The 14850-nt window shown below is 38.6% G+C and overlaps 1 protein-coding gene across 9 annotated transcripts in view; it reads right to left on the reverse strand.

Moving 5' to 3' along the window:
• The window catches only part of NSD3 (nuclear receptor binding SET domain protein 3), a 113374-nt gene that overhangs the window by 72103 nt on the left and 26421 nt on the right, over nucleotides 1-14850 (reverse strand). For all 9 annotated transcript variants that reach the window (XM_003830724.5, XM_008956146.5, XM_008956145.5 and 6 more), the window contains exon 2: nucleotides 5364-6082. In XM_003830724.5, the coding sequence (XP_003830772.4) occupies nucleotides 5364-6038 (675 nt within the window). In that variant the 5' untranslated portion in view covers nucleotides 6039-6082. The remainder of the gene's footprint in view (nucleotides 1-5363; nucleotides 6083-14850) is intronic.

Genomic DNA, 14850 nt, shown 5'->3' on the forward strand with positions numbered 1-14850 from the left:
AGAGGATTTATTCTAAGCTTTCAAGACTATATAAGTAAGAGAAGAAAAAGAATTCAAGTAAGGATACTGCAATAATAGAGAGGGAGTATCTATTATAAAATGTGCGTGAGCAAAACAGATATACCTGGTAGGCATTCAGAGACAGAGACAAGTTTAAGACATTAAAATTAAGTAGGGACAGAGATACCCTCTTTGGGTACTAATTCCACTGCTTTGTCAGAAAGAGAAAACATCAGAGAAAAAGATGACAGTGAGTTAGCTCTCCTTAATGTTCAATTCATCTTAATTTTAAAATTATGATTTTGTGGGTATATACCACTTTTTTACATTTTTAATTGACTCCACATAAGAACACCTAAAAATTATGTTAAGAGTAGCTAAAATAAATTACATTATCCTAAATATTCCTTTACAAATTTTAGCCTAGTACTTTTTTTTTTTTTTTTTTTTTTTTGGAGACAGAGTCTTGCTCTGTTGCCAGGCTGGAGTACAGTGGCATGATCTCGGCTCACTACAACCTCTGCCTCCCAGGTTCAAGCGATTCTCCTGCCTCAGCCTCCCAAGTAGCTGGGATTACAGGCACGCGCCACCACGCCCGGTTGTATTTTTAGTAGAGATGGGGTTTCACCACGTTGGCCAGGAGGTCTCGATCTCTTGACCTTGTGATCCGCCCGCCTTGGCCTCCCAAAGTGCTGGGATTACAGCCATGAGCTGCCGTGAGCCACCACAGCCTTCAGCCTATTACTTTTATTAAAACCCAAGACATTCATTAAGATGAGTATACTACAGGCCAGGTGCCGTGGCTCACGCCTATAATCCCAGAACTTTGGGAGGCTGAGGTGGGTGGATCACTTGAGGTCAGGAGTTCAAGATCAGCCTGGCCAACATGGCGAAACCCCGTCTCTACTAAAAATACACAAAAAAATTAGCTGAGTGTGGTGACGCACACCTGTAATTCCAGCTACCTGGGGGGCTGAGGCATAGGAATCACTTGAACCCGGGAGGCAAGAGGTTGCAGTGAGCCGAGATCGTGCCACTGTACTCCAGCCTGGGTGACAGAGACTCTGCCTCAAAAAAAAAAGATTAGTAATACACATCAAATCTGTCAGAATTTCAAAGCCTTAATAATATTACTTATATAAATTTCAAAAACATAGAGTAAAATCATAGTCCCTAAAAGAACAAAAAACTGATGTCAACATTAAAGTTGGAAAGAAAATTTTAAAGGTAATAAATTGTGCATTTTTATTTTACTTTCTGAATGACTTAAGTTTGTAACCTTAAAAATAAAAAATGTGGGCCAGGTGCAGTGGCTCACACCTGTAATCCAAGCAGTTTGGGAGGCCAAGGTGGGTGGATCACCCTAAGGTCAGGGGTTCACGACCAGCCTGGCCAACATAACGAAACCCCATCTCTACTAAAAATACAAAAACTAGCCAGGCGTGGTGGCACACACCTGTAATCCCAGCTACTGAGGAGGCTGAGGCAGGATAATCGCTTGAATCCTGGAGGCAGAGGTTGCAGTAAGCCGAGATTGCACCACTGCACTCCACCCCGGGCAACAGAGTGAGATTCTGTCTCAAAAATAAACACATAAAATCAAATAAAAAATGTGTACAATAAAGAACATTTTGCATATAAAGAGTTTCTAAGAATTTTAAGGCCTAATACTCTGAGGCTAGAGAACCAAACCTGCTACCTTAGTGTTCACGGGACTGATCCAGCCACTCTGCTTTTTATAAGGGGATATGGCAAACTAAGGGTTAATGAGACCCTGCCTTAGTGGATTAGCCCACTGAAGTGCTGATAGGAGACCAGTGACTGTTTGAATAATAGGGCCTACGCTCACATGCCTGAAGCATTCCACCTGCCAAGGAGGAAGACATGCAGAAACACAGCCACATGTTTCTGATTTGGTGGGAGGAAAAACAGCTCATGCAGATTTTTAAAATATACAATTTCAGTAGTGATCTCAGGTCTCCTGCTGCCTAGATGTTTGGACACATTTTCATTGCTGAGAAGATATACTTAGGTTGTTCCAAATAACAGCCACTCTTCAGAAGGCCAAACAGCTTAGAATTAGGGGGAAATACTTACACATCAAGTACTAAGAAAAAAAGTAGCAGGTGAAATCTTAAGGTGTTGTGTTTTTTTATTTGTTTGTTTTTCAGACAGAGTCTCATTCTGTCACCCAGGCTGCAGTGCAGTGGCATGATCTTGGCTCACTGCAATCTCCACCTCCCAGGTTCAAGCAATTCCTGTGCCTCAGCCTCCCGAATAGTTGGGATTACAGGTACCCACCACCACGCCCGGCTAATTTTTAAATATTTTTAATAGAGATGGGGTTTCACCATGTTGGCCAGGCTGGTCTTGAACTCCTGACCTTAAGTGATCCACCCACCTCGGCCTCCCAAAGGGCTGGTATTACAGATTGAGCCACCATGCCCGGACTTAAACATGGAACTCAACTATATGAGATTTTGTTTGCTCAAAAAAGAACCTATGAACCTATGAGTGAGCTTTTAAGGAACAACAACAACAAAGTAAAGTAAAAGAAAAAATCTATATAAAAGCAAATCCAGCTCCAGGAGATTTAAATCAGACTTTTTCTCCAGGAATACATTTTTCATTATGTTTCCCTGAGGCATCTGGGGGAGGGAAGCTGTCCAGTGAAGTCAGTGGACGCTTCTTTGGGCTTCCTTTTCACTTCTCAGTTCTCTACAATGCTAAACACCAAGGGCTGGGACCCCTATGGACAACCAGTAGGCATAGGGTATTGACTATTAAAACACTTAAAACAACTGTCCTGAAGGAAGCACTGTAGATGTTGTTCAAGTTAAGGAAATCTAATTTAAAAATATATGCAGTTGTGAAACATTAATTTATACACATCTCTAGCTTAGCAAAAGCATGACATTAACGATAGGCAAGAGCTGTGGGAGCTCTGGCTTTGAAGGTCTGTGGTCAGAATGGACTACAACTTCTACAACTGCCCCCGTGTGTGATACAGTTCCAATTAATCAAAATTCAATTAACAAGAACTTACCTCTTTACTTCTTTGAAGGAAGGGAAGAAAGAAGGGGTGAGAGAGAGAGGGAGAGAGAGAGAGGAGAGAGGCAGAGAAGAAGGGAGAGAAGAAGGAAGGAATGGAAGGGGGAAGGGACGAGGGGGTAGGATGGAAAGGGGGAGGAATGGGGCAGAGAGGGGAGCAGGGAGAGGGAGGGAGAGGAAGAGGGAGAGAAGGAGACAGGGAGAGAGGGAGAGAGAGAGAGAACGAACAAGAAAAAAACCTGGATTTCCCCCCAAGACTCGACTTTCAAGCAATGCTCCTAGTAATATTCCAGGCAGTCAATGCCACTTTCTCCAGCTATACTTTTGGTCAAATTGATATTCCTTTATCCCAAGCTACTGTAAGATCCTAAACAATCAAATAGTAAATTTTGCTCATCATGATTCAATAAAAGGGAAAATGAATTAAAACCCTTAAATTAAAATCTAAACATCTGGGCCAGGCGCAGTGGCTCACGCCTGTAATCCCGGCACTTTGAGAGGCCGAGGCAGGTGGATCACCTGAGGTCGGGAATTCGAGACCAGCCTGACTAACATGACCCTGTCTCTACTTGAAAAAAAAAAAAAAAATTAGCCAGGCGTGGTGGTATGCCTGTAGTCCCAGCTACTCGGGAGGCTGAGGCAGGAGAATTGCTTGAACCCTGGAGGCAGAGGTTGCGGTGAGCCAAGATTGCACCACTGCACTCCAGCATGGGCAATAAGAGTGAAACTCCGTCTCAAAAACAATAAAATAAAATAAAATCTAAACATTCTAATCCTGAGCTACAATAGTTAACTGAAGGTTTAGGTGATATAAAGAACTAGGTATAGCAGACATCTAACAGAGACAGAACTGGTTTTAGAATCTCATTGCAAAATGACTATTAGAAACATCACTGATTACTCTTTATCTCATTACCCAGTTTTATTGTCTTCATAGCATCTAAAGCTATGAGAACTTATGTACACATATATACATATATGTATGCATATGTATGTATATATGTATATATACATATATGTATATACATACCTATGTATTATGTATATATGCATATGTATATGTGTGTACATAAGTTAGCTTTAGATGCTATGAAGACTATATATGTATATATACATATATAGTATATAGTATATGTATATATGTATATATACATGTATATAGTATATATAGTATATGTATATGCATATATGTATATATAAATATATATTGTATATATGTATATATGTGTATATATATATATGTATATGTGTGTGTATTTTCTGGCTCCCCTCACTAGAATATAAGCATCCTGAGAGCAGGCATCTCTACTTTTCATTCATTGTCATACCTTTAAGTCTTAGATCATTGCTTAGCACACAGTAGGAGGAGCATTTCACCAACATTTGTTAATGAATAAATAAGAAAACTATAAAAAATGAGAAAACATGTTGAAATGTCACACTGGGACTTGTGAGAGTCTAGAAGCATTGTGACCTTTACTCCAGAAAAACATCACATGTGAGTTGTATGAAGTAATAGAAGCCAGCTACCAAGGAAAAGATGAATAGGTAAGAAGTAAACATTTCTTTGAACAGAAAATAAATTAACTTATTCAGGCATAACACATATAAAAGCAGATAGCTGTCATAAAAATAAATATAGTTTTCCCAAGTCAAAGTTTAGAAAACATTTGCAATTTATATTATGAACTCTTCATTTAAGCTAGAATTATTTGTTACATACTTATTATATTATTGCTAAGCAAATTCACGCTGAAATCTCAGATATTAAAAAATTCAGCAGCATGTATCTTAAGTTACCTATAAAGGATGACTTTTATAAAAACTCACCTGAAGTTTTAATCAATATTTATTAATACTAACTCTGATTTTAATAAAAAGATTTCTATTATTTCAGGTTATTTTGTAGCAAACATTAGCAATGAGTGTTAAATCTAAGCTCTACTGGAAAAAGTTGGTCTAAAATAATGAAAACCCAATATAATTAGCTATCTTCTCTTTGCCTTTCCTCTTGATTTTCAAAAACCAACAGTCTATTGTAAGCAAATAAAAATAACCGAGGTCATCAGGACAAAGAAACATAAGCAGAAAGATTCGTTTTACATGTTTTAAAAATATTTCTTAACTAATCATGTCCATTCATATATTCAACAAATACTCAGCACCTATTATAATATTCCGAGCACGTTGCTAGTGATTAAAGAAGTTATCAGAAAGATTCATATTTAAAGAGATAAAAACCAAAAAGATCTCTTGAACTTCCAGTAAATGTGAAATATAACAAAATTTTTCAAAACGACTTTTCAACTCACATTTTGTTCCTCTGGTTCTAATTTGGGGATTTTGTGTGACTTGCGCTCTTCAGATCTTGATGAGTCATGCTTGTTGCTTTTTTTCCTCTTTTCTTTTCTGCTTTCATGCTTTGATTTCGTGTGCTCACTTGCCTGTACTTCATTTAAAAGGTCTCCACAAAGGGAAGACTCAAACAATTCCCTGCCATTCTGGATAGTTTTGGTTATTTTTAGTTTAATTTCAGGTGAGCCAGTCTTCTTTGGAATCACAGTTTGTGGTACCGAAGGAGGAGGTGGTGGCTGTGGAGGGGAAGGTTTTTCCAGAATTTCATGTGGTCTTGTGTTTGGAATTTCTGAATGATAATAGTCAGTGGGGCTAAAGTTTCTAACTGCACCAAAGCCATTGGCTGACCCATTAGGATACTGATTATATGACTGGTATTTGGTTTGAGTTTCATACACACTGATTGATGATGGATACCCATTTGTGAGTTGAGGAAGATCTTCTGTTGTAGCTGGGTACTGAAAGCCTTGCTGCAAAGTAGCTTCATATGGTGTCTGGCCACCATCTTCAGCAATGTCACTGTTGTTATCAAAGGCATCCTCCTGACGGATGTTGGCGGAGTCAATGAGTTGAGGTGGTTGCTGAATTGTGTTTCCCATGATCCCTTGCATGAAAGAGAAAGAGAAATCCATTGTTCTGCTCCAGCATCCTTAACTTTCCCTTTCTCTCATCGGGCCTAAAATTATAAAAGAGGGGATTAGAAGGTGTTAATATTCTCATAGGCTAGGGGCTAATCAACTGAAAAAGGATTAAACTGAAATGTTTTGAACTCAATTTTCATATCCAGATATGCATAGACATTAAATATTTCTAAAACAGATAACTGATATAATTCTGACACAGGGCAAATACCTTTTATCTTCAATGCTTATCTGTTTGAAACTCCTGATTACTTTCACAACAACTGTGGCAACAAGATTTTATCATCACCGCCAACACACGAAATAGTTTTGACATTCCTTTTTATTTCCCAAGTTAGAGATCATAAGTCTCAGGTTAAAACTGGTGTTTGCAAAATAAGCAGTGTCCTGACACATATCAATCTGCTTCCATAAGAGCTTCCTTTAAAATCATTCATATTTTGTCCAGTGGTTGTTTTTATTACAAAAATAATAAAACGTTATTGCATTTTTTCTTTTTTTTTGAGACAGAATCTCACTCTGTCACCCAGGCTTGAATGTAGTGGTACAATCATGGCTCACTACAGCCTCAACCTCCCAGGCTCAGGTGATCCTCCCATCTCAGCCTCCCCAGTAGCTGGGACTCAGGCATGCACCACCATGCCCAGCTAATTTTTGTATTTTTTGTAGACAGGGTTTCACTATGTTGCCCAAGCTGGTCTTGAACTCTTGGGCTCAAGCAATCCACCTGCCTCAGCCTCCCAAAGTGCTAGGATTATAGGCGTCAGCCACCACGCCTGGCCTGCAAATATTTTAAACACCAAAGTGAAAAGGCCTGTTCCTGTCCCCACTTCATTATTCCCACTCTTCTATGCCAAGACAACCACTATAAACACTTTGATGGGTATACTTTCACATCTTTCTCTACATTTTTACATATAAATTTTTAAAATAGGGCTTATTCTGTGATTTGCTTATTTAACTTAACAATATATCCTAGATATACTTCTACATCAGCATGTATAGACAATTTTCATACATATTCATTCTTTAAATGGTTGCATAGTAAACAAATGTGGTATTTGTATTTAACCATTTATGTACTGATCATCAGTTTCTCACAATTGTTTGATATAATGAATACGTCTGCAGAAAACCTCGTTTATTTTTTACTTATTTTTCTTTTCTTTTCTTTACTCTTTTTTTCAAATAGAGACAGGGTCTTGCTATGTTGCCCAGGTAGGTCTCAAACTCCTGGACTCAAGTAATCCTCCTGCTTCAGCCTCCCAAAGTGCTGAGATTATAGGCATGAGTCACCACGCCTGGCCTGAAACATTCTCTAAACTCTGTTTTTGTGCACATATATATTTCTATAGGACAGATTTGAAATTTTGAGATACTGTAAAATTGTTCTATAGGTTATGCTATGTCAATGAACTCTCATACCAATAGTGTGTGCTTCTCTATAGTTGCCAGTATCTACTTATTTTTTTATTGTAATTTCTTTCTTTATATATATATATATTTATTATACTTTAAGTTCTAGGGTACATGTGCACAATGTGCAGGTTTGTTACATATGCATACATGTGCCATGTTGGTGTGCTGCACCTATTAACTCGTCATTTACATTAGGTATATCTCCTAATGCTATCCCTCCCCTCTTTCCCCACCCCACAACAGGCCCCAGTGTGTGACATTCCCCTTCCTGTGTCCAAGTGTTCTCACTGTTCAATTCCCACCTATGAGTGAGAACATACAGTGTTTGGTTTTTTGTCCTTGCAATAGTTTGCTGAGAATGGTGGTTTCCAGCTTCATCCATGTCCCTACAAAGGACATGAACTTATCATTTTTTATGGCTGCATAGTATTCCATGGTGTATATGTGCCACATTTTCTTAATCCAGTCTATCATTGTTGGACATTCGGGTTGGTTCCAAGTCTTTGCTATTGTGAGTAGTGCCGCAATAAACATATGTGTGCATGTGTCTTTATAGCAGCATCATTTATATTCCTTTGGGTATATACCCAGTAATGGGATGCCTGGGTCAAATGGTATTTCTAGTTCTAGATCCCTGAGGAATCGCCACACTGTCTTCCACAATGGTTGAACTAGTTTGCAGTCCCACCAACAGTGTAAAAGTGTTCCTATTTCTCCACACCCTCTCCAGCACCTGTTGTTTCCTGACTTTTTAATGATGGTCATTCTAACTGGTGTGAGATGCTATCTCATTGTAGTTTTGATTTGCATTTGTCTGATGGCCAGTGACGATGAGCATTTTTTCATGTGTCTGTTGGCTGCATAAATGTCTTCTTTTGAGAAGTATCTGTTCATATCCTTCGCCCACTTTTTGATGGGGTTGTTTTTTTCTTGTAAATATGTTTGAGTTTTTTGCCAGTATCTACTTATTTTTAACAAGTGGTATATATAGCAGAAGCATCTGGAGTACTTTTACAAAATGTACGTGGCAGGGTCTGTCTCCTGAAGATTCTAATTGAATAAATCTGGGGTGGGGTACTGGGCATAAGTTTTTTAAGACTATATCCCCGGTAATTTTGATGCATATTCTTGGTTAGATCATTGCATTATAATCTTTCAATTATTGCACCTCCTCCAGTAGGTGTCCGAAGATGCCTACATTATGTAATAACGTTACAATATAGATAAGTATCTGTTAGAAAATGCTACAAGACCACCCTGCCTTGTCATAAGGTTTGACACGTGCACATCACAGAATAGAAGATTAATGGACAATCCATATAATATTTTGATAATCCCACAAACATTTCTTCTAGAAAGTTCTTTTTTTTTTTTTTTTTTTGAGATGGAGTCTTGCTCTGTCGCCCAGGTTGGAGTACAGTGGTGCAATCTTAGCCCACTGCAAGCGCCGCCTTCCAGGTTCACGCCATTCTCCTGCCTCAGCCTCCCGAATAGCTGGGACTACAGGTGCCCGCCACCATGCCCAGCTATTTTTTTTGTATTTTTTTTTTAGTAGAGACGGGGTTTCACCGTGTTAGCCAGGATGGTCTCGATCTCCTGACCTCGTGATCCGCCCGCCTCAGCCTGCCAAAGTGCTGGGATTACAGGTGTGAGCCACCATGCCTGGCCTCTTCTAGAAAGTTCTAAAGCAGGAAGGACAAACCAGTTTTCACAGCTATATCAACTCTGATGAACTGATTGTAGCTTCCTGGAATACTGTGAAGAAGGATCCTGAGGCTGGGCGCCGTGGCTCACATCTGTAATCCCAGCACTTTGGGAGGCCGAGGTGGGTGGATCACGAGGTCAGGAGTTTGAGACCAGCCTGGCCAATACAGTGAAACCCCATCTCTGCTAAAAATACAAAAATTAGCTGGACATGCTGGCAAGTGCCTGTAATCCCAGCTACTCAGGAGGCTGAGGCAGGAGAATTGTTTGAACCCAGGAGGCAGAGATTGCAGTGAGCAGAGATCGCACCATTGCATTCCAGCCTGGGCAACAGAGTGAGACTCCGTCTCAAAAAAAAAAAAAAAAAATACTATGCAGCCATAAAAAATGATGAGTTCATGTCCTTTGTAGGGACATGGACGAAGCTGGAAACCATCATTCTCAGCAAACTATCACAAGGACAAAAAACCAAACACCACAGGTTCTCACTCATAGGCGGGAATTGAACAATGAGAACACATGGACACAGGAAGGGGAACATCACACACCGGGGCCTGTTGTGGGGTGGGGGGAGGGGAGGGATAGCATTAGGAGATATACCTAATGTTAAATGAAGAGTTAATGGGTGCAGCACACCAACATGGCACATGTATACATACGTAACAAACCTGCACATTGTGCACATGTACCCTAAAACTTAAAGTATAATTAAAAAAAAAAAGGATCCTGAGGCTACATTCCAGTTCGACTCTGTTAATAACAGAATCATTAACAATGCCTATTATTAATAGATTAATAATAGACTGATTAACAGTGTCTACCATCTTGGTTCCAGTAGGATCTGCTGTAATAATAAAACAACCCCAAACAGCAAATGGAAGAGGGAAACAAAGCTGACAATACACTTTTCAAGGTGTATCCAATTATACAGCCACTGTTTGTTCTGCTGTTAGCAAATGGAAATGATTTTGGAAGTCCTAAAATTACACACAAATGAATAAGACTGCACACAAGAAATTGAACTGTATGTATTGCTTTACATTGGTGGGGGGGTGGGAGGGATCCAGAGTGCTCTCATTTTCTTAGTGTCACCTCAGTGTCAGGCACTTTACACATCAGCTCATTTAATAATCACAACTCTGCAAGATAGGGATTGTGATTTCTGGTTCATAGGTAAAAGAAAGTGAGCTTCAGAGGGGCTAGGTGGCCTGCTTAAACCACAAAGTGGGAGAACTTGAATGTGGATCTAGGCATGTCTGACTCTGAAGTCCATGTTGTTTTTGTTTGTTTGTTTGTTTGTTTTGAGATAGGGTCTCACTCTGTTGCCCAGGCTGGAGTGCAGAAACACACAATCACAGCTCACTGCAGCCTTGACTTCCTGGGTTCAGATGATTCTCTCACCTCAGGCTCCCAAGTAGCTGGGACTACAGGCATGCGCCACACCTGGCTAATTTTTTGTATTTTTTGTAGAGATGGAGTTTCACTATGTTGCCCAGGCTGATCTCGAGCTCCTGATGTCCATGATTTTTACTACTGTATCACTTCTGTTTCCCTCAGCTATCAGTTCTGGGAAAAGAATTCTTTTGTTCAGGTACTTTATTCCTTCGTCACTACCAAAATCACAAATATTCTAATAACCACCATTAACACTTACATAGCACTTTGCATATGCCAGGCACCATTCTAAGTGCTTGACATAAGTACTACGTTTAATCCTCCCAACAACATTCATGTAGCTATTATCTCCTATTATACGTAGGGAAATAGAGGCACAGAGAAGTTAAATGACTTGCTCAAGTGCACATGGCTAAGATTCAACCCAAGATTCACCCAGGCTGGAGTGCAGTGGCACGATCTTGGCTCACTGCAAAAAAACCGCAGTTCCAGGGTCTGTGCTCTTGATTAGCATACCATATTTACTGACAATGTTTAACAACTGAAACATTACCTTAATTTAACTTTTGGCAAAAATGTATAGCTCACAGCAACAGACATAAGAAGGAAATGTTTAAAAATTCTGTTAAAAAGCATGGACCAACTACACAGGCAGAATTCAAAAGTTCTCATTTATACTTCCAACTTGAAGGCAAGTCAAATAATGACATCTAACAAGATGCAACCTGTGTTTTTGGTTCTTGTAACTGTTGTATACAAGATCAGCTTCCAGATTCACCTCCCAAATTATAGTCTTCAGGGTTTTTCAGGCATATGTATTCAGAGACTGAGATTTCTGATGCTTTTGATTGAGTTTCAAACACAAAAAGTTTTATATTTTCCCCTTTTCCTGTCTTCTCTAGCCCTAACTCCAAATATTTCATTTTAGTCTGAACTAAGAAAATAACATTACCTTCTTATAATTACACAGGAGTCCACGGAGTGAACACATATACATTTGTATCACAGAGTGTTTTCATATACATTTGTATTTGATCCTCAAAACAACTCTGTCAGACTGACAGGGCAAGGTGTGCATTAACTTCATTTTTTAGGTAACTACATAGAACACTTCAAATACTGACTTTCCAAGACCACAAAGCTAATTAGTGATAAAGCTTGAAAAATAATCAGTCTCCTGATTTCTAATCCTGTGCTCTTTTTTACAACATCCTACCGCCAGAGAATAACCAACTACTTAAGGACAACTACACTAAACGCTAAAGGTCATTAGTCCAAAACTGAATGCACTGTCCTTTTCCTAGTGCAATGTCCCTTTCAGACTACCCCAGTCTGTCATTGCTTCCACCACTTTTCTAGCTTCCCAGACTAGAAATCTCAGGCTCACAGGTGATTGATTCTTCCCTCTTTGTTAAGCCATAAAACCAGTCATTTAGCAAATCTCGCATTTTCTTCCTTTGAAGTATTCTTCCCAGTGCTTAGACCGAATCTAAAGTGAGGAAATAATCAGACAAATCCAAAATGGGGGATATTCTCCCAGTCAACTGGCCTGGGCTCTTCAAAGAGGCTAATGTCTAAAACAAATGAAAGGTGGAAAGACTATTCTAGATTAAAAGAGACAAGATTTATCAACCTAATACAATGTATGAACTTTGATTAAATCCTGGATTTAAATACACACAAACACAAAGATTAAACAGATATTGTGGAGACAACTAAAGAATTTTAAAATATGAACTGGCTTTAAACAATGGAGCTATTAATTTCAAGGTTCTGATAATGCTATTCTGTTTATATACGAGAATGTTCTCATTCTTAGGAGAGCTATGCTGAAATACGTGATAAAGAGATAAAGTGTCATGGTATCTACAACTTTCAAATGGTTGAGGATTTTAAAAAAGGTACATATACCTACAGTAAAGCAAATGAGACAAAATTTTAACAACTGGCGAATCTAGGTGTTGAATGTAATATTCTTTTAACTTTTCTAAAGGTTTGAAAATTTTTAAACTGAAAAGTTCGGGGAAAAAAAAAACAAATGATTTGGCTAGTGTTTGGAAGAAGTACTAAAAATAAAAAGCTACAGGTACCTAAAGTGGTATAAGCCTCCATTAAATTCTGGTGCCATGTTCTAAGCAAACAAGCTAAAGGGGCCACATTGTTATATTTTCTAGAAACCGTAAGCATGAAGAGGGCCATACTTCTTCATATTATGCCTCCAAATAATACAACAATGCAATCAAGAAAGCAGTTTTGGTAGTTCATAAAAACAGATATTTTGGGACTACATGTAAATTTCTTTACATAGTGATTTTTATGGGCAGCGGAGTCTGGCGGCCAGCCTTCACACAGCAGACACACCAACTGATAAAATGGTTAAGACCTTACTAGATTAGGGGGCTCTACTGAGCACTGTGCTTGAGAGTGCAGGTTCAGAATCAAACTAAGTTCAAAAGCATACTTCAAGTCCTGCTGGCTGTGTGACTTCAGGCAACTTATTCAGCATCTCTAATCCTCAGTTTCCTTAGCCAGAAATTGTGGATACCTGCAATTGTGTACCTTGTACAGGGCTGCCGTAAGAATTAAGAGTTAATCCATGAACAGCACTTAAGACAGTGCCTGGCATACAGTTAGAGCCTGGCCACTTGTTGGCTATTATTATCATTCATTGCAATGCTGGGCACACAGAACTGCTAAAAAGTTAAAAAAAAAAAAAAAATCACTGACCTAAAGGTACTTTCAATCTCTTTAGCAAGATAATGTAAGATTTTGTGAGTAAGACACATACAATAGTAGCAAACAATGTGAAACAGAAGATGACTAAGAATTGAATTGTGTTACTACTACAATTATAACAGACATCTAAGGAGAAGAAAAATGCTGGGCAAGGAGGCATTTAGGCCATGAGAAACAAGTAGGATGTGGAAGTAAGGTGTTCTTCACACATTGCTTTTCAAATTACTTGGTACAGGCCATCAGAAATTCTTAAACCTTTGTCCTTAATAAATCCCTGATAAAGATAATGTGTTCAATTTATTTTTAAAGCAATAATATTAATGGCTAACATTTGAGAGCTTAGTGTCAACACTATTCTAAACGTTTTACATTTGTTATATTATTTTACTTCACAGAACACCCCTTTGAGGAAATACTATTACTATCCCATTTTACAAATGAAAAATCAAGGCCAGTATGATCAAATAACTTGCCATAGTCTGAGATCAAGTAAATGGAGGGTTCAAACACACACTCTGTTCCACAGCATTGGCTCTTAACAAGTAAGCTTACTTCCCACAATCCCTAAATATGTAAAGTAAACAACAACAGAACCTCACTTCACACTTCTCCACTCCCACTCCCCAGAGTTAACTAACAATTTGGTGGGAGACTAAATAATTGTACTAATCTATCCATTCTAATATGTACTTTCAAGTAAATGAAATCACCACAAAAAACATTTCTGATAAATTCATCCTCTGAACAATGTTTCTAGGCTAATTTTTTAAAAAAGATAAATCAATCAATGAATACTTCTAATTTTGCTGAAACTATACAGTTTTAAATAAGCAAAAAAAAGTTGAAAATTATCAATCAAAGCTTTAGTGCTCTTATTATTTACCAACTTATTCATGGTGGTGGGGGGTGGTGGGCTGATAATAGAAAAGTTTATAGAATCCTTAAGCCAAATCACAGATACAGAGTTGAAAAAAACAAAAACAGGAAAAGAAATCAAGCCAGGCATGGTGGCTCATGCCTGCAATCCCAGCTCCTTAGGAGGCTGAAGTAGAGGGCCTGTTTGAGGCCAGGCATTCAAGACCAGCCTGGGTGACACAGTAAACCTCTTTCTCTAAAATAAAAAAAAAAGCAAGAGGGAGAAAGAAAGAAATCATGTTACGTGTTTCAGATGAACAACTTGAGCCTATAAATATCAATTAAGTATTCGTAATGTGCTAAATTTATAGTTTAAGTCACTGTAACAAATTCATAAACAATTATTTCTGTGGAATGTATTGCTAGATTCTACTTTATAGAATTACATGTTGTGCTGTATATATTCATTTTTTTCTATGTTTAAAATGCCAGTCTCTTCTCAATAATAGAAACTTTATATTTAATTATACTTAAAAATTCCTTAGGCTGGGAGCAGTGGCTTATGCTTGTAATCCCAGCACTTTGGGAGGGTGAGGTGGGTAGATCACCTGAGATCAGGAGTTTGAGACCAGCCTGGCTAATACGGCGAAACCCCGTCTCTACTAAAAATACAAAAATTAGCCAGGCATGGTGG

The sequence above is a fragment of the Pan paniscus genome, chromosome 7, assembly GCF_029289425.2.
Source record: "Pan paniscus chromosome 7, NHGRI_mPanPan1-v2.0_pri, whole genome shotgun sequence".
Classification (NCBI taxonomy): Eukaryota; Metazoa; Chordata; class Mammalia; order Primates; family Hominidae; genus Pan; species Pan paniscus.